Genomic DNA, 21,507 nt, shown 5'->3' with positions numbered 1-21,507 from the left:
GAAGCTCCTGGCTCCTGGCTTCAGATAGGTACAGCTCTGGCCATTGTGGCCATCTGGGGAGTGAAGCAGCAGATGGAAGACCTCTCTCTGCCTCTGCCTCTCTATAACTCTGCCTTTCAAATAAATAAAATAAATCTTGAAAAAAAAAATAGGTACACAAGCACTGATGTGAGTGTTGCAGGTGGAGGGAAGGAAATGTAGGAAAGCCCTGTGGGGAGGGGGCAGTCAGGAAAGCACAGTGCAAAGATGGGCTTTGCAACCAGAACATATGACTCTGAATCCCAGCTCTGCCTGTATGGGGGCAGCAGGGACATAAGCGTTTGAGCCATCACCTGCTGCCTCCCAGGATCCCCTCTAGCAGGAAGCTGGGATTAGGAGCACAGCCAGGAATCCAGACTCTCTGATATGGGAGGCAGGTGTCTTAACCACTAGGCCAATGGCTGTCCTTGTACCTAATCTTTAATCAATTAACTCCTACTCAGTTTGGGAGTCTTATAGCAGAACAGTCATAATTATATCTGAGAAGGATTATAAATATAAAACACTTCTCTCTTTTCCAACTATCTAGGTAATACTGGATTTTCTTCATACACTTGAACTAGAAGAGCATATAACAGATGCTGGCACTGTGGCACAATGGGTTAGGATGCAGCCTGGGATGCCAGCATATCCTATATGAGTGCTGGTTAGGATCCCAGTTGCTCGGCTTCCAATCCAGCTCCCGGCTAATGTGCCTGGGAAAGCAGTGGAGGATGGTTCAAGTACTTGGGCCCCTGACACCCAAGTGGGAAACTCCCAGCTTCTGGTTTCAGCCTGGACTAGCTACAGCCATTGTGACCATCTGTGCAGTTAAAGCAGCAGATGGAAGATCTCCCTCTCCCTCTCCTCCTTCAAATAACTAAATCTTAAACAAACAAACAAACAAACAAACAAAAACCCAACAAATCACAAAAAATTGCATTCAGAAGCAACTGTGAGAATAATTATCTTTGATGAAGCCATATTTTGGAGAGATTTGCAGAAATGTGAAAAAAAAAAAAAAATCCTGTATGGGTGTTGGTTTGAGTCCCGGCCACTCCACTTCTGATCCAGCTCCCTGCTAATGAGCCTGTGAAAGCAGCAGAGGATGGCCCAAGTCCTTGGGCTCTGTATTCACATGGGAGACCTAGAAGAAGCTCCAGGCTCCTGGCTTTGGCCTGGCCCAGCCCCAGTCATTATGGACATTTGGGAAGTAAACTAGCAGATGTAAGACCTCTCTCTTTCTCTGTAACTCTGCCTTCCAATAAAATAAATCTTTAAAAAAAAGTCAAGAAAACTACAAAAACCCACCACTCTTTTAGGTAACATATTTTTGTTCATGAAATCTTCATAAAAATTGTATTGCAGTAGAAGGCAATGGGTTTATAATTATTTTAAAATTAATAGCTTACTTTTGCTCAGTCTTAGTTTTTTTAATATTTCCTCCTTTTTTTGATTTATTTATTTACTTGAGAGGCATAACTACAGACAGAGAGAGGGAGAGACAGAGAGAGCAAGTTACCTTCCATTCACTGGTTCACTCCTCAAATGTCTGCAATGGCTGGAGCTGGGCCAGGCTGAAGCCAGGAGCCAGAAGTTACATCCTCGTCACCCACGTGGGTGCAGGGGCCCAAGCAGTTGGACCATAGCACAGAGCTGGATCGGAAGTAGAGCAGCCGGGACTAGACCAATGGCCATATGAGATGCAGGCGCCGCAGGTGGATGCCTAACCTACTGTGCCACAAAGCTGGCCCCTCAGTTATAATTTCTAATGTGGTAAATATTGGTAGATATCACCTGTATGGACAGAAGCTCTTTACAGTCTTCAGTAATTTTTAGTTACATGGGTCTTTGGATGCGAAAACATTCAAGAACTGCTATGACATAGCCCAGAGAAGGAGGGAAAACAGGTGAGATAAAAATGTCGAAGTGAGGCCGGCACTGTGGCTTACTAGGCTAATCCTCCACCTGCAGCGCTGGCACCCTGGGTTCCAGTCCTGGTTGGGGCGCCAGGTACTAGTCCCGGTTGCTCCTCTTCCAGTCCAGTCTCTGCTGTGGCCTGGCAGGGCAGTGGAGGATGGTCCAAGTGCTTGGGTCCCTGCACCCACATGGGAGACCAGGAGGAAGCACCTGGCTCTTGGCTTTAGATTGGCACAGTGCCGGCCGTGGCGGCCATTAGGGGAGTGAACCAGTGGAAGGAAGACCTTTCTTTCTGTCTCTCTCACTGTCTAACTCTGCCTGTCAAATAAATAAATAAATAAACTAATTAATTAATTTTAAAAAATGTCGAAGTAAGTAAAAGCCAGAGTTTTACAAGATTTTGTCAGCCTCAAGGATTTTGGTCATTAAGCCAACAGGTGTGAGAATCACTGAAGTGTTTGAAGCAAAGGGATAACTTGATTTGACTTGATTTTGAAAACATCACTCTCAGTATGATGTAGAGAATGGAGTGCATGGGGCAAAGGCAGAATTGGGGAGATTTATCATAACCATTCAGGCAAACAACAGGCATGTGGGTGTTAACAGTGCATGAGTATTTGCTAATTACAGTAAAATGTAATTAAGTAAATGTGTTCATGCATAAAGGAGAGGAGGAAATGTAAAAACTGTCCACAGAGTTCTGGCATGTACAATTTGATAAGGCAGGGAGTATCAGTAAGACAGCTACTGCAAAAGGGTCCTGTTTGCATGGGAATTTGGGCATATTTCAGGCATTCAGTTTTAAGTACATTTTGCTGAGATGTCTTTGACATAGCAAATAAAGACATCAAATAGTTATACTGTGCAGGTGTTCAGAACAGGCTCTGAGGAGAGACCTAGGATGGAAATAGCAATTTGGAACTCATCTGGATAGATGATAGTGGGTTGTGGGAATGATGAGACGACTAAGGGGAAGGCAGAAGCTACAGGTAGACGACCTGTTGGCCAAGTCTGACTGCTATGTTGTGTTTGGCCCATACTGTTTATGCAAATTAAAAACAATTAGTTGCCAACATTTAAAAATAGGGAGATTTTACAAAGTAATCTAAATTTTGATCGTCTCTTGAAAATTACCATAGGATACTCTGTGTCAACAACCAGTGAGGGCAGGAGTTGGCAACAATCACCTGCTACCTACTTTTCTAAATAAAGCTTTATTGGAATATAGTCATACCCATTTATTTTTATACATTGTTGAAGCTGCTTTCACATGATCATGGTGGGTTGAATGGTTGTGAAGACCACATGTCCCATGAAATTCACTGTTTGCCATCCAGCCCTTTATATCAAAGTCTGCCTGCCCTTGAGTGACAGTGAGTTGAGTGAAGGCTTTTAATTTCAGTTGAGGCATGTATTCTAGCTTCCAGCACCCACCCAGCTTGCTTCACTTAGTAATATTACGTGACAGCCATCTAAGCACTCAAGTTTATGGCTATTTATACAGAGGAGAGGAAATTAAAATCAAAGTTTGAACAATTCAAACATTTATCTGCTCTAAACAGAAGGCTAAGAGGATGTTCCCAGAGGAGTAAGAGGTGACTCCGAATGGATGAAGGATTTCAAGGAAAAATCAGAGGCCAAATAAACCAGAAAACAGAGGCAAATATTTATGTAATTTGGGGATGAGAAAGGACTTCTTAGTTGGTACTCAAAAGGCAGGTACCAAAATGCACAGTGGAACTGAAAGGTAAAATTTAGAAAAGAACATTTGTAACATAAGAAAGGGAAGATACCTCCAGTGGTTCTTACAGATCATTAAGAAATTCTACAAAAAAGGGTGTTGAGTAGGCAATACAAAACTGCCAGGACCATAGGAGAAACCGGCATAGCTACACTCACAGGGAAAGACCTTAAAACTTTTTCAGTATTCAAAAGAACAAGAAGATAATAATAATAATAATAATAATAACAACAATAACAATATTATTATTATTCAAGATCGACTTTCAGTAAAAGAAACAGACACTATTTAGCATAGTAATTAAAACATTGATAGTACTGGGTACAGACAGATAAGTATGCCAGACAGCCTAGACAGAACTCCAAGCATATAGAGAAACTGGGTTTCCCAAAGAATTATCATTACAAATCAGTGACAAAAGATTATTAAATAAGTGATGCTGGATTGTTGGCATAAGCATGTAAAAAGATAAAATCAGTTCCCTATTTCATACCATATACAAAAATACACACCTGAAAAACAAAATTTGAAAAATTTAAATACAGATTATCATTCTGAAATTGAGATAAGAAAAAATTCATAGAAAGCAAATGAGTAGTTAAAAATAAATAAATAAATGTGGTATTAAAATACAGAATTCTATATGCTAACATCATAAAATAAAATCAGCTAAAGATCAGAGGGATCAATATTTTATGACTTATTTGTAATCCTAGCTCTGTCATGTACTAACAGAAAGAATGTCAATAAATCTCATATGGTAACCTAAAGAACTCCAACAGATCAAGAGAAAGATGTGAATAGCTCAATTTTTAAAAAGGTGCAAAGTATCAGGTAATTCACAAGAGATACCTGAATAAGCAATAAATATGAAAATCTCAAACTCACTATATTTATCACAGAAATGCAATTTAAAAAACATGAAATCGGGGCCAGTGCTGTGGTATAGAGGGTAAAACTGCCGCCTGCAGTGCTGGCATCCCATATGGGCACTGGTTCGAGTCCCGGCTGCTCCACTTCAATCCAGCTCTCTCCTATGGCCTGGGAAAGCAGTGGAGGATGGCCTAAGTGCTTGGGCCCCAGCACCCATGCGGGAGACCTGGAAGAAGCTCCTGGCTTCAGATCACTGCAGCTCTGCCCCATTACGGCCAAATACGAAGTCAAACAGAGAATGAAGACCTTTCTCTCTCTTTCTCTCTCACTGTCTTTAATTCTACCTCTCAAGTTAAAAAATATATATATATATATATATATACACATGTGTGTGTATATATATATATATATATAAATATGAATATGAAATAGCATTTTACACAACTCAGACTGATGAAAATAAGAAGTCTGAAAACATTAATTATTGGCCAGGATGGCAGTAGGTGCTTTGCATCCCTAATAAAGCTAAACCTGTGACACATTAAGTCTCAGTAATTCCCCTTCCAGTTACCCATCCTAAACCAACTCTCAACATGAATATATAAGGAGCCAATAAATGGATGATCATTGCAACTCTGTTACTAATAGCAAAGAAATAAAAATAAACTGCTGAGTTTATTTATATAGTAGGCTTACTCCATATCAGTTAAAATAAACAAATATGATTCTTATGTGTTAAAACATAGCTTAATACAAAAAGACAATATGAAGTTAAAAAAGATAACAGAAGGAAAAAATAACAAAGTATATATATATATATTGTTTTATGTACACACATATCTGTATATGTGTGTATACATACATACGCATGCAAACAGGGAAGTGATTCATATCAATTTCAAGATATAGTGTTATTTCTAGTAGAGGAAGAGAATGAAAGGTTTTAACTGAGTCTGTAATATTTTTTATTTCTTAAGTAAAAGATATCACACACTCATAAGAATGGCTCAAATGAAGACAGACAGTTAGGTGTTGATAAACATGTGGAACAAATAGAACTGACAAACTGTGCTGGTGGGTATCTAGAATGATGATGCTACAAACCTCTTTGGTGTTACCTACTAAAAATGAACACACACCTACCTCATCGCTTAATAATTCTAATTGTATATATCCAATAGGACCGCATGTATGTGTTCACCACGACATGTAAAGAATATACATAGCAGCAACGTTAGCCCCAAACTGGAAACTATTCAAATTTCTACTTTCAGGAGAATGGATAAACGGTATACTGACATAATGGAAGCACGTACAACAATGAGAATGAGGGAAACACAATGATATGCACAAGCTAATGTTCTGCAAAGGAAGCAGACACAAGAATATATACAATATGGTTTCATTTATGTGAAGCTCAAGAGCAGTCAAAATTAGTCTATGGTGTGACTGGTCAGCATCAGGTGACCCTTGGGAGAAGAGAGGTCATGCAAGGAGGGGCCCGGAGGGGTGCTGCCGAGTTGTTTTCCTGATCTGGCACTGGGTACGTGGATGTCTTTACTTTGTGAAAATTAGGACTGGACAGTTAAGATGCAGTTATCATGCTTTTATGCATTTTATATTGCAAAGAAAGAGGCAAATGAGGCAAAATATTACCACGTATTTAATCTTGGTGATGGATACACGCCTATTACTTTCTTTTCTGGACTTCTGTATGTATTTGAAATGATTTAGAATTTAAAAGATTTTAAAAAATAAAGGCACGGTACACTCCTAATACTTTTCCTTGGGCAGTGAAAATGCCACTTCTTCACTGTCCTGCTGGGCTGTCATGTCTGAAGACACCCAGCGCCAACTCACCTGGATAGCTGCTACTGGGCACTTTTCTCTCAAGCGTCAACGGCTCTTTTCCATTCTCCACATCGTAGCTCTCAGGTTTGGAAATGGGGAGCCCTATTCATAAAAAAAAAAAAAAAAAAGGAAAGAAAGAAGAAATGGGTCTTAGCTACTTGTGGTATGCATAGTTTCCACCCCCTGATCTACAAAGAAGACAAGTTATTACACAAAGATCTGCAGTAAATGGACTGGTGAGAAGTAGCTAAATGGATTTGTACAGACGAATCGTTCACCAGTCAAAAGATGAGAATGTCTTTTAATTGTGTCAGGAAATTCCAGAGAGATATTACATATTAGTCCTAATCTTAGGGAAGAAAACGGAAAAAGTGGGACCTCATGGCAGCAGGACCAAACTGTGACTGCAGTAATTAGAGGTTTTGTCTGGTTTTTCCTTCCCTCTTTCTTCAGGTAGTAGTAGAAGTTTCTGATGGGATTTGTTAATGTGAGGTTTGGGAGGGGCTTATCTGCATACAAACATGCATACACGTTTGCATACACACACACACACACACACACACAGAGGCAAAGGATCCAGAAGAGGCCAGAGTGTCCTTGGCTTTTCTAGCTCCAGTGCTGGGCCTGTGACCCTATTTGCAGGCATTTTTCTGTTTTCGCTGAGCTCTCTAACGGGAAGAATACCCTAGCCCTGGGGCTGCCTATGGCCATCTCTGCCATGTGGGGAGATGTACAAATAAAGCTGAGTGAAGCCCAGCCGACTGCCTGAAAATAAACAGAAGAAATCCTTATGATACATTTGATTCCTTGAACCAAGGTGTGGATTCTGTTTCTGTCACTTGAATCCCGACTCAGAGCAAGCACACACATTTTCCAAGAACCTAAAGCAGAAACAGAATTTTCTGAACGTTCCAAAGAATGGACACTTTGTTAAGCTGTTTTTACTTTTAATAAAGTGACGACATCCCCCTGAGCGGGTTTCAAGTCAGAGAGCGAGTCTGTGCTTACACAGCGAGACCAGGTTCCTGTAGTTCTCCAGCATCACCGCCCTTTGTGTAGGGTCCAGCTTCCCCCACTCTTCCGGCGTGAAGTCCATGGCCACGTCCTTGAATGTCACTGTTGTCTGGGACACAAAGCACACTTTTGGTCACTTTCATGTGACAGCCTCTTAGTCATCCCCCACTTTCTGCTGGCCATGGAACAAAGACACTCAATAAGGAAAGAAGCTGTGACAAATGACAGGCCTCTTAATAGTATTAAGATTACAAATCTATGGGCCGGCGCTGTGGCGCAGTGGGTTAAAGCCCCAGCCTACAGCCCCAGCATCCCATATGGGCGCTGGTTCAAGTACCGACTGCTCCACTTCCGATTGAGCTCTCTGCTGGGAAAGCAGTAGAAGATGGCCCAAGTCCTTGGGCTCCTACACCCACATGGGAGACCTGGAAGAAGCTCCTGGCTCCTGATCGGTGCAGCTCCAGCTGTTGCAGCCATTTGGGAAGTGAACAGTGAACCAGGAGATGGAAGACCTCTCTCTGTGTCTCTCCTTCTCTCTGTAACTCCGTCTTTCAAATAAGTAAAAATAAATCTTTATTAAAAAAAAAAATTACAAGTCTAAAGTCACTGTGCTAGATTCAATTGGAGCCAAAAGCAATAAGACCATGGTTTTTCCACTGAAAGACTACATTGTTTTTTCCTGGAGAATAAAGTTGTTTTTTTTTTTTTTTGACAGGCAGAGTGGACAGTGAGGAGAGAAAGGTCTTCCTTTTGCCGTTGGTTCACCCTCCAATGGCCGCCACGGCCGGAGCCAGGTGCTTCTCCTGGTCTCCCATGGGGTGCAGGGCCCAAGCACCTGGGCCATCCTCCACTGCACTCCCGGGCCACAGCAGAGAGCTGGCCTGGAAGAGGGGCAACCGGGACAGAATCCGGCGCCCCGACAGGGACTAGAACCCGGTGTGCCGGCACCGCTAGGTGGAGGATTAGCCTAGTGAGCCCTGGCGCCGGCCGAGAATAAAGTATTAAAACAGGAATCAGGAGTGCACGTTCCAGGTAACAGTTGAGCTGCTGGCTGGGATGCTTGCACTCCCTGTCACAGTGCCTCCGTGCAAGTCCTGGCTCTGTCCCCAGCTCTAGCTCCCTGTTAATGCACACCCTGGGGGGCAGCAGATGACAGCTCAGGTGGTTGGATCCCTGCCACCCATGCCGGAGACCTGGACTGAGCTCTTGGCTTAGGCCTGGTTCAGGGTAAACCACTGGATGGGAGCTCTCAGTCTCCAAAACAAAAGTGAGGAAAAACAAAACAAAAACCAAACAACCAAAAAAACCCCACCACGATGTAGTTTGGTAAAGTAAACAAGATAAGCAGAGGGGGGAATAAGGCATGTTTGCATGATTCCTGTGAATCCTCAATGAAAGACTGAAGATGAATTCTAAGGCAACCAGAAGGTGAACTTGTGCATGGAGACGTCATGGAAGGCAGAGACTGGCAACAAGCACCAAATTCCGCGAAGCAGAGAATTCAAGGGGAAAAGCAGTAAACTGGAAAACGACTGCAATAAAATCGGGGCAAAACTAGAAGTCAGACATGTTTATGTATCAAATACTGTGAGACTGCATTTCTCTAAGACAAAAATTATAAAACTATATAGAGTTAAGAGGCGTATCAGTATCAAACAGGCCCCTTTAAGTAAAGCCATAAAGCATGGAAGTATTATTCCAAGGTTGGTGGAATAAACATATACCAAATGTTAAAACTGGAGAGAAAACACCTTCTAGTTAAATGTTCATGAAGCGTTTGCAAAAAGTAATAATGTAAACTTCAATAAACTCCAAAACAGAACTAGAACAATGATTGATAACTAAAAAAACAAAAATGAAATATAAATAATGAAACAAAAACGCAGAAACTATACTGAGTGAATTTCAGAGCTTTAAACACTGCCATTTATTAAAGAATTGCATGAACAAATAAGCTAAGCATACAAATTGAATTAGAAAAAGAACAACAAACTAAGGAAACAGAGAAAGCAGAAATTTCAAAAACAGAAAAATAAGACAGCTGGGAATTCTGAATAAGGTCCACAGGTTATAGTATCATACCAATGTTAATGTCTTGATCTTGGACAAAGAGAATAATATAAAATAAAATGTTATTTTTTGAAAATCTGGATGAGTATAAAAGAAATCTTTGTACTATTTGCAGCATTTCTTTTGCCTAAAATTATTTCAGAGTAAAATTTACAAAAATGGGAATAATCTGTGATTTAATTTTTAAAAATTCATCCTTTGAAAATAAAACAATACATAAAATCACTAAAAAGAGGCCGGCGCCGCGGCTCACTAGGCTAATCCTCCGCCTTGCGGCGCCGGCACACCGGGTTCTAGTCCCGGTCGGGGCGCCGGATTCTGTCCCGGTTGCCCCTCTTCCAGGCCAGCTCTCTGCTGTGGCCAGGGAGTGCAGTGGAGGATGGCCCAGGTGCTTGGGCCCTGCACCCCATGGGAGACCAGGAGAAGCACCTGGCTCCTGGCTCCTGCCATCGGATCAGCGCGGTGCGCCAGCCGCGGCGGCCATTGGAGGGTGAACCAACGGCAAAGGAAGACCTTTTTCTCTGTCTCTCTCTCTCACTGTCCACTCTGCCTGTCAAAAAAAAAAAAAAAAAAAAATCACTAAAAAGAAAAGATAAGGAAAAGTTGATCTGGATCTTGGAATCTATACATACATGATTAAACCAACACTCAGTAGAATTAACTGTTGGACAAATAGAAAAAAATCAGAACAACAAAAACGTAAACTACTGCTTAAAAGCAGGAAAAATACCAAAGGAAAAACAAAGAAAGCATAGGAAACAGAAATATAAAAACCACTTGGCAGGGCCAGTGCTGTGGTGTAGTAGGGAAAGCTGCCGCCTGCGGTGCTGGCATCCCGTATGAGCGCTGGTTTGAATCCCAGCCGTTCCACTTCCAATCCTGCTCTCTGCTGTGGCCTGGAAAGCAGTAGAAGATGGCCCAAGTGCTTGAACCCCTGCACCCACGTGGGAGATCTAGAAGAAGCTCCTGGCTCCTGGCTTCAGATTGGCTCAGCTCTGGCCCCTGGGGCCATCTGGGGAGTGAACCAGCAGATGGAAGATTGATCTCTCTCTCTCTCTCTCTGTAACTCTGCCTTTCAAATAAATAAATCTTAAAAGTCATTTGGCAAGAAGAATTTGAAACATATATATTAAATGTGAATGAGTAAATTTCCTTATTAAAAGGCTTTTTTGTTGTTGTTTTCTAAAAAGCTGTATCCTGTTTACATAATAGGCCACTCAAACAAAATATTATTGCTAAGGCTGGAGACTAGAAAGGAAATGGAAGGAAATACAATACGATAGATATCTACAGTAGTGCAAGCTCAAGCAAAAGTATGGGAAAATATACATCAGTAGGGAGAGGTGAGAAAGTAATATTACCTTTACATTTCTAGTCTGTGCTGTTCTTTTTGTTAAATAGGCTAGAAAATCTTGTAAGATAAAAAATAGCCTAGTCAAATTCCAACAAGAAAAAGACTTGCAAAAACAGAGGTATTTTTAATTTCTCTAACAGTTTTCAACCATCCTGATGCTACAACAATCTTGAATCCAGTATCGCAGGGTTGGAATGGATGAAGTAATCACCCTCCCTCTACTACCTGAACCCCGACATTCCCTCTAGCCCCTATCCCTGGCCACTTTCATTGAGTAGGTATAGTCTGGGTAGCACTGACTCTTGGGTGAGATGTGTTTGTAGGGTATGTGTAAGTCTATTCCACACAGAGTTACACTTAGAGTTGACCAGTAACTGGTTCAGATACGGGCAAATTAACTTGATAGAATTAATCTCAGCACTTCTGCCAGAATTTCTAGGAAAGAAGCTGCCTCCTTTCTCTGGCCCTCAACATGGGAAGATGTAAGTCAGCCTAAACCTGTTTGTAGCCAGTGCTGGAGGAAAAGTGTGCTTGAGAGCAAAACCCACGGAGGAAAAGAAAGCTTTGTGAAATGAAGAGAACAGGTTTTAATGTTATTTCCTGGGCCCCACATCTGGCCAGACCTCAATTTTTCAATAACATTTTAGTCAATAAATACCCCTCTTTGCTTAAGCCAGTTTTTTTTTCATCAGCTCCAACTGACTAATGAAGTCTTCAAGACTAATGTAAGGTGGCTAAGAAGCCAATGGAAGACAGCAAGTATATAAAGAACCTGCAAAGTCACCTGTATACACACTGCCAGTGTCTAATAATTACTGTGTATGCCTTGGATCACAGTAGCCAAGAGAAAGGCGGAGGAATCTTTGGGTTGTGGTACTCCACACACAACGTGGACAGCTCTCTTTCTCCTCCCCGGCTCCTTCAAATAAAACTTTTCAAGACGTATAAACTTGAAAGACAAACACAATGATCAGTCATATGGTGACTACCACCTAAATTCAGCAATTTAAAAAAATATATATTTATTTGAAAGGCAGAACAGAGAGAAAGAGAGGGAGGATGAGGGAGTGGAGGGGAGAGAGAGTGAGAGAGATCGATTTTCCATTCACTGGTTAACTCCTGAAATGGCCACAACAGTCAATGCTGGGTGGCAGTGGCCCAAGCACCACCAGCAGGAAGCTGGACTGGAGTGGAGCAGCCAGGACTCAAACTAGCACTCCAATATGTGATGCTCAAGTCAGAAGCGGAAGCTTAACCCACTGTGTCATAATGTTAGCCCCAACAATTCTTAATATTGGCTATTCTGGCCCTTTTGGGGGGGAAGGGCAACAACTTAAAAGTTGCAGACACACTGCCTCAGCATTCTTTATCTTGGAGGTCTGAATTCTAATTGTGACCACTGGATTCTCCATAGGCCTTTCTTTTAACTATCTGGACACTTCTTTTTATAATCACATCAACATTTAAGGTGCTTTCCTAAATCCCTTTAAAGACATATATGTGTTGTTTCCCTATAGAGAAACAAGTTTTAAGTGACATGTACCACATTATCTGCAAAATAGTTTCCCACATGACCAAACGGAAATTAGCACAGCAGGTAGAAAGAGGAAAATACCACTTATTTGTCTGCCAAACAATAAATATGGATGGAGAAGAAAGATACTATGGGGGGGCCGGCGCTGTGGCGTAGTGGGTAAAGCTGCTGCCTACAGTGCCAGTATCCCATATGGGCGCCGGTTCAAGACCCAGCTGCTCCAATTCCGATCCAGCTCTCTACTATGGCCTGGGAAAGCAGCGGAAGATGGACCAAGTCCTTGGGCCCCTGCACCCTTGTGGGAGACCCAGAAGAAGCTCCTGGCTCCGGATCGGCACAACTCTGGCCATTACAGCCAATTGGGGAGTGAACCAGCAGATGGAAGACCTCCCTCTTCCTCTCTCTCTCTCTCTCTGCCTCCCCTTCTCTCTCTGTGTAACTCTGGCATTCAAGTAAATAAATAAATCTTAAAAAAAAAAAAAAAGGTACTATGGGTAAGTAGGAAACATTTTCTACTGAGCCCTTTGTAATCTCTTAGAACTCAGCTCTCTAAAACAGCTCCAGTGGACAAAGAAACTCCGTCTCACAAAGGAATGCACCTGTACTTTGAGAAGTAAGGTGGGATTTCCACAATCATTAGCGCTCACACTCACCTGGGACCTGGCCGTGAGGCGCAGAGCTGCCACTTCGCCGCCTTCTGCACTCTTTTCTTGGGAAAGGGGAGACTCCTGGAACAACAGAGCTAAGGGCAAGAAAGGAGTAATGATGGGGCCTCAGCCGCTCTTGTCCTCAGAACTGCAAGTCTAAACATGCTGCTTCCACACAAACTGTGCTCCCTACAAACACTGAGACTGGGGGAGCCCAAGTCAACCCACTGCCTCGCAAGACCATGGCACGTGTCCATGAATATTGCTACTTGGGGTTTATATCTGAACACATTCTAGAAGGTGGCACTCTCTAATCCAGAAATTAGAACACATCAGTCCCTTTTGTTGGAGAAGTGGGCTCCATGGCCCTCCAAACTTATTCCACATGCCTATTTAAAACGGAGACTGCTGGAGCCCGCACTGTGGCACAGCAGGTAAAGCCGCCACCTGCAGTGCCGGCATCCCAGTTGGACACCAGTTTGAGTCCTGGCTACTCCACTTCCGATCCAGCTCTCTGCTATGGCCTGGGAAAGCAGCAGAAGATGGCCTAAGCCCAAGGGCTCCTGCACCCGCATGGGAGACCTGGAAGAAGCTCCTGGCTCCTGGCTCCAGATCGGTGCAGCTCTGGCCATTGCACCTACTTGGGGGGGTGAACCAGCAGATGGAAGACCTCTCTCTCTCTCTCTGCCTTTCAAAGAAATTAATCTTAAAAAACTAAATAAAATATAGGCTGCTGAACCCCACCTCAAGTTAACTTTCACTGGTTGAGCCCGGGGTGCAATCTAGAAGTTTCTCAAGTATGAGAGAAGGAAGAGAAATCCCACATAGAGATCACAAACCAAATTTCAAGTGACCATTGGTCTAGCAGAATTGGAAGTCGCTGACCAACTTCCACGTCTGTTTTCTTGTACGTTCAATGACAAAATTCACTTTTCTTGTATGTTCAATGACAAAATTCTCTGTACTGAAATCATAGGGTAATTGTACGGATAAAGCGGGTAGCAGGTGTGGGGCTCTGTTTTTTGCCAAGCGCAAACCTGAATTCTCAGACCACTGGCTGGAGATCATTGGGACAATATTTTGGGAGGAAAAACGTGAGAAAAAGTAATTGAGGACACTATGCTCACGCCTCTGAGCCTAGCATTTTGCTGTTTTTGGTGGTTCTGAAGGGTCTACCAGCACCCTGCAGGGCTGTGGCTCCATCCCAAGCCCTGCATACTCCAAAGGGCCCATGCATCCCCAAGGCGATGGCGACCGCCAAGCAGGGGATCTCCCCGAGGCAACCGTTTTCCCTTCCAGAGTAGAATCCCGCCCTTCTACACGCTCACCTCGGCAGCAATCCTACCTCTTCTCTCGGGCATTTCGGCCAACTCTGTCTCCATGACCACCGCCTCCTCCATGCCCCGAAGATGCTGCGCTTCTCCCCAGCTCAGGACTCTGCGGGCAGAGCAGTCAGAAGCCCTCGGGGGTCTCGCGGTCGTCCTTGCTGCCTTCCCGCGGGGGGATCTGCAGAAAGGTCACGGTCAGGTCTGGACGGCGTCTGGCTCACGGTGGAGCTTGCCTCGCTCCCACCGAGCGGGAGCCTGGAAACCCGGGGGCGGCACCCTGAGGCTGGGTCCCTACCCTGTGCAGCTGTCCTGGGGGTGCGAGTGGGGGCCCGAGATGATGCTGGGGCCGTCCCCGGGGCACAAGGAGCGTGCACAAGCCCGGCTCCGCTCCGGGCGCTGGCCCCAGACCCGCGCCTGCCCCGTGTCCGCGGCTCTGCCCGCCCCGCCCGTCGCGCACCGGTGTCCCAGAGGGGAGGGCTTCCAGCTCGTGGTCAGTCCCTCCAGCCCCCTTGCACAAACGCAGACTCCAGCTCGGACTCCTCACGGGACGATCCCCGGGCCCACCACCTACCCCGCACACCCAACTCACCTCCCATCCCGGGCCTGACAAAGGCTACGAACTTCTTGGGCCAGCTCGGAGTCGCGCATGCGTAAGAGACAGCGGAGCGAGGCTGGCGGGCCTTTTCCCGCTCGGAACTACAGTTCCCAGCAGCCCCCGCGCCCCGCCAGCCTGCTTCTCCGCAGGTGGGAGCGCGCGTGGCGCGGTGGGGAGACTCCGAGGTGCCAGCAGGGTCCTTCCCTCTCGCGAGAGTTTTGGCGGCGTGTCTTGTGTGTGATAACTGAGTCGGGGAGGGAGCGAACACGCAGATACGTGGGCTCGTGCTTGGGCTTTGTCTACTCGTGTGCTCATAGCGCGGCACTTAGAACTGCTGAGTTCAAACCAGGTTAATGTGCTGTTAGGCATGTTGGAGTATTTGGCTTTTATCCGTGCCTTTGCCCTCCTCAAGCTCATCCTTTGCCTTCAAACAACGTGAACGATTGTATGTTCTTAGGAACAGGGTGTTGGTTGCGGACTCCGTCCGATGTTCTTGCATCCGTAGGCTGCCTGTAATACTTAAAATTCACCTGTGTGAGATGAGTTGGAAATATTGAACCATTAAAAAATAAATGTTCAAGCAATAGCTTCTTTGGAGGCATACCAATTAGTTTCAATCGATCAGAAACGTTTGTTCTTGCTAGGGAGTGTATACTGATTCAACCCCCTCAGACTCAGCATGTCTACACTGTCGTCCCTTCTCGGGGAATGATACTGCTGCCCACACCAGCTGCACAACCCAGAACTGGAATATTCTCGTCTTCTTCCTCACTGGCTATTTTTTTTTTAAACACTGAGTCCTATTTATTATATGACTTAAATAACCCTCCAATTTGTCCACCTCTGTTTCCACTAGCGTTCCCTTGGTTGGGGGCCCCACCATTTCTTTAGGAATACAAACATAAGTTTCCTAAATGGATTCCTTAAGTCAAGTGTTCTCTCCCACCAATCTGTTCTCCATTCCTTTTGGGTAGTGACCATCGTAAAGTCAGAATGTGATGGTGCTTTACTGCTTAAAACCCTTCAGTGACTTTGAAAAATTTCGAAGAAAGGTGGTTTCCAGATCCCACAGAGGGGACTGTGACTTGCGTTTCACAAGTCTCCTGGGAAGTCAGGTCCTTGCGTGGTCCCTTCCCCTTCAGTGTGGTTGGGATGCGATGCGCTTCCAACCAGTGGAATACAACAAAAGCTGACACAGAGTCTAATGCTTGTCTTGCTAGGAGACTCTTCTCTTCCTGGCTTTGATGGAGCTGTGCGGTGATGTTGTAGAGGTCCACATGACAAGGAACTGGGGATGGCCTCCAGCTAAGGTGAGCAAGAACCCAAAACCCTCGGTTCCAGAGACTGCAAGGACCTGAAGAACCCTTTCTCCAGCCCACATGGTTGAGGTAGAGCATTCTTTTCCTCTTCCCATGAGAACCCAGTCCTGCCTGACACCTTGATACAGCAGGCTACAGAAGACCCAGGTGGGCCATGCCCAGACCCTCACCCACAGAAACTCTGAGATACTAAGTGTGTGCTCTTATTGTTATGTGTAGTATTATTATGCAGAAAAACAGAAATAACACAGCATTCTAACATAAACAGCTGTCTTCTTTCCACAAAACGGTAGCCACAACGGAAGATTCCTAGATGCCACAGGGGTTTTGTGGGGAGGTGCTACAGGCAGAGGGGGTGCATTTTAGGGTTTTATTGTGCTGCTTCCTGTCTACTTCTCACATTACTTTGGGTAAATCTTTGCCCACTTTTCCCTATTGCAAGGGATAGTTTGGAGCTGGGCTGGGAGAGGGGTAGATATCAACAGATATAAGCAGACTCACCTCAAAGGGTTTTATTTACATTCCTCTGACCACACACACACAAATACACTGTGAGACAGATGATTACTGTACAAAGAGGTGGAAATAGGTTTTCTGAGGGCCAGGGTCCCCTGGTTGAAAGAAAATGGTAGACAGAGTGTGGTCTCACCCAATTGGAAAACCACAGACTCTCTGCTTTAGGAGAGCTTCTCTGGCAATACTGACCCTGGGAGGCAGCGCGGTGATGGCTCAAGTAATTGGGTTCCTGCCTCCCACATGGGAAACCTGGATTGTGTTCCCTGCTGCTGGCTTCCCTCCCACCCCCCTCCCTTGGGTGTTGCAAGCATTTGAGGAGTGAGCCAGCATTTAAAATCTCTCTCTAAAATCAGTAAATGAGTCATTTTAAAAATAAAGAAAAGTAACAGGGCCGGCACTGTGGCATAGTGGGTCAAGTGCCGCCTGAAGTGCTGACATCCCATATGGGTGCTGGTTCAAGTCCCAGCTGTTCTACTTTTGATCCAGCTCTCTGCTATGGCCTAGGAAAGCAGTAGAAGATGGCCCAAGTCTTTGGGCTCCTGCACCCACATGGGAGAACCAGAAGAAGCTCCTGGCTCCTGACTTAGGATCGGCACAGCTCCGGCCATTGCAGCCAACTGGGGAGTGAACCAGCAGATGGAAGACCTCTCTCTCTCTGTCTACCTCTCTTTCTTTCTCTGTGTAACTGACTTTCAAATAAATAAATAATTTTTTTTTAAAAAAATAAGAGAAGTTAAGGACCTTACATTGATAATGTGCATAAAGTCAAATAAGAAAAGTATGAAGATACCACACATGATAGTGAAATCTAACTATTAAAAAAAAAAAACAAAGAAAAATTCCAAGACAGAAAACAGATCATGTACAAAACAGAAACTTGCAATTTTTTGAAAAAGAAATTGAATCTCTAGTGTCAAAAATGGTGCTTGACACTTTATGGGCCCTCTACAAGGAATAATTGGAAAATATATCTGGTTTGTCAATATCAGCGCCAACTACAAGGAGAAAAGGTAATGATACTTCAAAATTGTCAAAGAAAATATTTTGAATGCAGAATTTTATATAGTTTTTACTTAAGGATCATGCAAATGAGACAAAATAAAGATAATCTTATGTTAAAACACCTTGGAAACACTATTGAAAGAAGTATGAGGGGATTTCAGATAATTCATGGAAAAAAATGGAATTAAAAGATAATGCAAAGGGCAATTAGGGGAATTAAAGGTATCCAAATTGGAAAGACAGTCAGAATATCCATGTTTGCAGGTGACATGATTTTACATATGAAAAAATAACTAAATACTCTATCCAAAAGCTGTGAGAACTGAGAGACCACTAAAGTTGCAGGATACAAAATCAACATACAAACAGCACTAGCCTTTTAAAAAACTTATTTATTTATTTATTTAAAAGGCAAAGGGGCAGACAGGGAGGGAGAGAGAGAGATCTTTCCTCTCTGCTGGTTCACTCTCCAAATTCCACACCAACTCCAGCTGGGCCAGGCTGAAGCCAGGAGCCAGGAACTCCATTCAGGTGTCCCACATGGGTGGCAGGAACAATACCTGGGCCATCATCTGCTGCCTCCATGGTGCATTCGCAGGAAAGTGGATTGGAAGTGGAGTCAGGACTTGATCCCAAGCTCTTTGATGTAGGAGATAGGTGTTCCAAGTGACAGCTTAACCTCCTGTGCCACAATGCCTGCCCTACAGTAGTATTTTTATACACCAATAATGATATTTATTGAAAGGATGTCCAAGAAGCAATTTCATTCACAATAGCTACAAAACTCCAGAATATTTAGGAACACATTTAACCAAAGTGAAAGAGCTCTACAATGAAAATTGTAAAACACCAATGAAAGAAAGAATCAAGGACACAAGAAATGGAAACATTTTCTGTGTTCATGGATTGAAAGGATTAACATTAAAAAAAAAAAGATTTATTTATTTATTTATTTGAAAGGCAGAGTTACAGAGAGGCAGAGGCAGAGGAGAGAGAGAGAGGTCTTCCATCCACTGGTTCACTCCCCAGATGGCCACAATGGACGGAGCTGCGTTGATCCAAAGCCAGGAGCCAGGCGCTTCTTCCAGGTCACCCATGCAGGCGCAGGGGCCCAAGCACACTTGTGTCACCTTCTACTGCTTTCCCAGGCCATTGCAGCGAGCTGGATTGGAAGTGGAGTAGGTGGGACTCCAACCAGTGCCCATATGGGATGTCAGGACTACAGGTGGCAGCTTTACCTGCTACACCAAAGCGCTGGTCCCAAAGTCTAACAAAAAATATTTATGCTGCCTAAAGTGATTTACAGATTCAATGCAATCCCCATAAACATACCAATGATATTATTTACAGAACTGGGAAAACAATCCTAAAATGCATGTGGAACCAGAGAAGCAATCCTAAGCGAAAAGCAAGCAAGTCAGAGGCATCATAATACCTGAATTCAAAGCAAACTGCAGAGCTATAGTAATTAAAGCAGCATGGTACTGATGCCCAGGGCATAAAGACTGATGCCCAGGGGCCAGTTAAGCTGCCACCTCCTATATTGGAGGGTCAGTTTGAGTGCCACTGCCCCACTCCTGATCTAGCTCCCTGCTAATGGGCCTGGGGAAGCTGCAGAAGATGGGCCAAGTACTTGGATCTCTGCACCCATGTGGGAGACAAGAATGCATTCCTGGTTCCTGGCTTCGACCTGACCCAGCTTTGGCCATTGCAACCATTTGGGGAGTGAACAGCAGATGGAAGAACTCTCTCTCTCTCTCTCTCTCTCTCTCTCTCTCTCTGTCTCTCCTTCTCTTTCTCTCTGTGTCTCCCTCTCTGTAATTCTGCTTTTCAAATCAATAAATAAATCTTAAAAACAAAAGCTAACCCAGAGATTAATGGAGCAGAATAGAAAACTCAGAAATTAATCTTTGCATGTACAGCCACCTGATTTTTTTGGTAAAAGCACCAAGAACATATAATAGGGAAAAGATAGTCTTTTGAATAAATGATGCTGGCAAAACTAGATATACATAAGTATAGAAAAATTAAATTAGAACCCTACCTCTCACCATATATACATCAGTTCAAGCTGGACCAAAGATCTAAATGTAAGGCCTAATGAAAGTGCTAGGAGAAGGCCGGCGCCGCGGCTCACTAGGCTAATCCTCCACCTGCGGTGCTGGCGCACTGGGTTCTAGTCCCGGTCGGGGCGCCGGATTCTGTCCCGGTTGCCCCTCTTCCAGGCCAGCTCTCTGCTGTGGCCAGGGAGTGCAGTGGAGGATGGCCCAAGTGCTTGGGCCCTGCACCCCATAGGAGACCAGGAGAAGCACCTGGCTCCTGCCCTCGGATCAGCACAGCGTGCAGGCCTCGGCGGCCATTGGAGGGTGAACCAACGGCAAAGGAAGACCTTTCTCTCTGTCTCTCTCTCTCACTGTCCACTCTGCCTGTCAAAAAAAAAAAAAAAAAAAAAAAAAAAAGAAAGAAAGAAATATAAATGGGGGCCAGTGCTGTGGCATAGCAGGTAAAGCCGCTACCTGCAGTGCCAGCATCCCCTATGGGCGCCGGTTTGAGTCCCAGCTGCTCCACTTCTGATCCAGCCCTCTGCTATGCCTGGGAAAGCAGTAGAAGATGGCCCAAGTCCTTGGGCCCCTGCACCCATGTGGGAGACCCAGAAGAAAATCCTGGCTTCTGGCTTCGGATTGGCCCAGCTTTAGCCGTTGCGCCATTTGGGGAGTGAGCCAGCGGATGGAAGACCTCTCTCTCTCTCTCTCTCTGCCTCTCTGTAACTCTGCCTTTCAAAAAAAAAAAAAAATCTTAAAACAAAGCAAAACAAAAACGCAATGGGATATCATCTTACATCTGTCAGAATTTATGGAGAATGGAGAAAGGGAACTGTTATACACTGTTGGTGGACATGAAAATTAGTGCAGTCACAAAATAGTGTGGTGATCCCTTAAAAAACTAGAAACAGGGGGCCGGCGCTGTGGCTTAGTAGGTAAAGATGCCGCCTGCTGTGCTGGCATCCCATATGGGTGCTGGTTAGAGTCCTGGCTGATCCTCTTCCGATCCAGCTCTATGCTATGTCCTGGGAAAGCAGTAGAAGATGGTCCAACTCCTTGGGCCCTGCACCCGGGTGGGAGACCTGGAAGAAACTCCTGGCTCCAGGCTTTGGATCTGCCTAGCTCCGGCTGTTGTGGTCATTTGGGGAGTAAACCAGTGGATGGAAAACCTCTCTCTCTCTTTGCCTCTCTGTAACTCTGTCTTTCAAATAAATAAATAAATCTTTTATAAGAGAAAAAGAAAAAACTAGAAACAGAACTGCCTTATGATCCGGCAATCTCACTTCTGTGAATATATCTGAAATACATGAAATGATTATATCAAAGAGATACCTGCTCCACCATGTCCATTGCAGCACTATTCATCAGAGGTAAAATACAGAACCAACCAAGGTGTCTATCATCAGATGAAAGGCCTGAGAAAATCTGTAAGAGAGATATATATATACATATACATATTATATATATATACACACATATATGTGATATATACATACACAGTCTGTGATTATACACACACATACCATGGAATATTATTTAGCCATAAAAGAATGACATTCTGTAATTTAAAAGCAAAAGGAATGGAACTAGAGCATAGGATGTTAAACAAGTATTGTGTATTCTGCCTCATATGTGAAAGCTAAAAGGAACTTAATCTGAACACAGAATAGCGTTTGCTAGAGG

The 21,507-nt window shown here is 44.2% G+C and overlaps 1 protein-coding gene across 5 annotated transcripts in view; it reads right to left on the bottom strand.

Annotated features, from left to right (window-relative positions):
- The window catches only part of ZNF286A (zinc finger protein 286A), a 54,950-nt gene extending 39,923 nt beyond the window's left edge, over positions 1-15,027 (bottom strand). For 3 of the 5 annotated variants that reach the window (XM_070061411.1, XM_051824436.2, XM_008270696.4), the window contains exons 1-5: positions 14,940-15,027; positions 14,368-14,528; positions 13,029-13,117; positions 7,412-7,526; positions 6,413-6,505 (exon numbers count right to left, since the gene is read on the bottom strand). In XM_070061411.1, coding sequence (XP_069917512.1) covers positions 6,413-6,505; positions 7,412-7,526; positions 13,029-13,117; positions 14,368-14,528; positions 14,940-14,998 — 517 coding nt within the window. In that variant the 5' untranslated portion in view covers positions 14,999-15,027. Of the gene's footprint in view, positions 1-6,412; positions 6,506-7,411; positions 7,527-13,028; positions 13,118-14,350; positions 14,529-14,939 lie in introns of all 5 variants that reach the window. The other 2 variants (XM_070061420.1, XM_070061412.1) reach the window with 2 other exon arrangements.
- Positions 15,028-21,507: the final 6,480 nt, after the last annotated feature.

The sequence above is a fragment of the Oryctolagus cuniculus genome, chromosome 17 (genome assembly GCF_964237555.1).
Source record: "Oryctolagus cuniculus chromosome 17, mOryCun1.1, whole genome shotgun sequence".
Classification (NCBI taxonomy): domain Eukaryota; kingdom Metazoa; phylum Chordata; class Mammalia; order Lagomorpha; family Leporidae; genus Oryctolagus; species Oryctolagus cuniculus.
The sequence above is the reverse complement of the archived record's forward strand: the minus strand, read 5'-3'. Positions and strand labels throughout refer to the sequence as shown.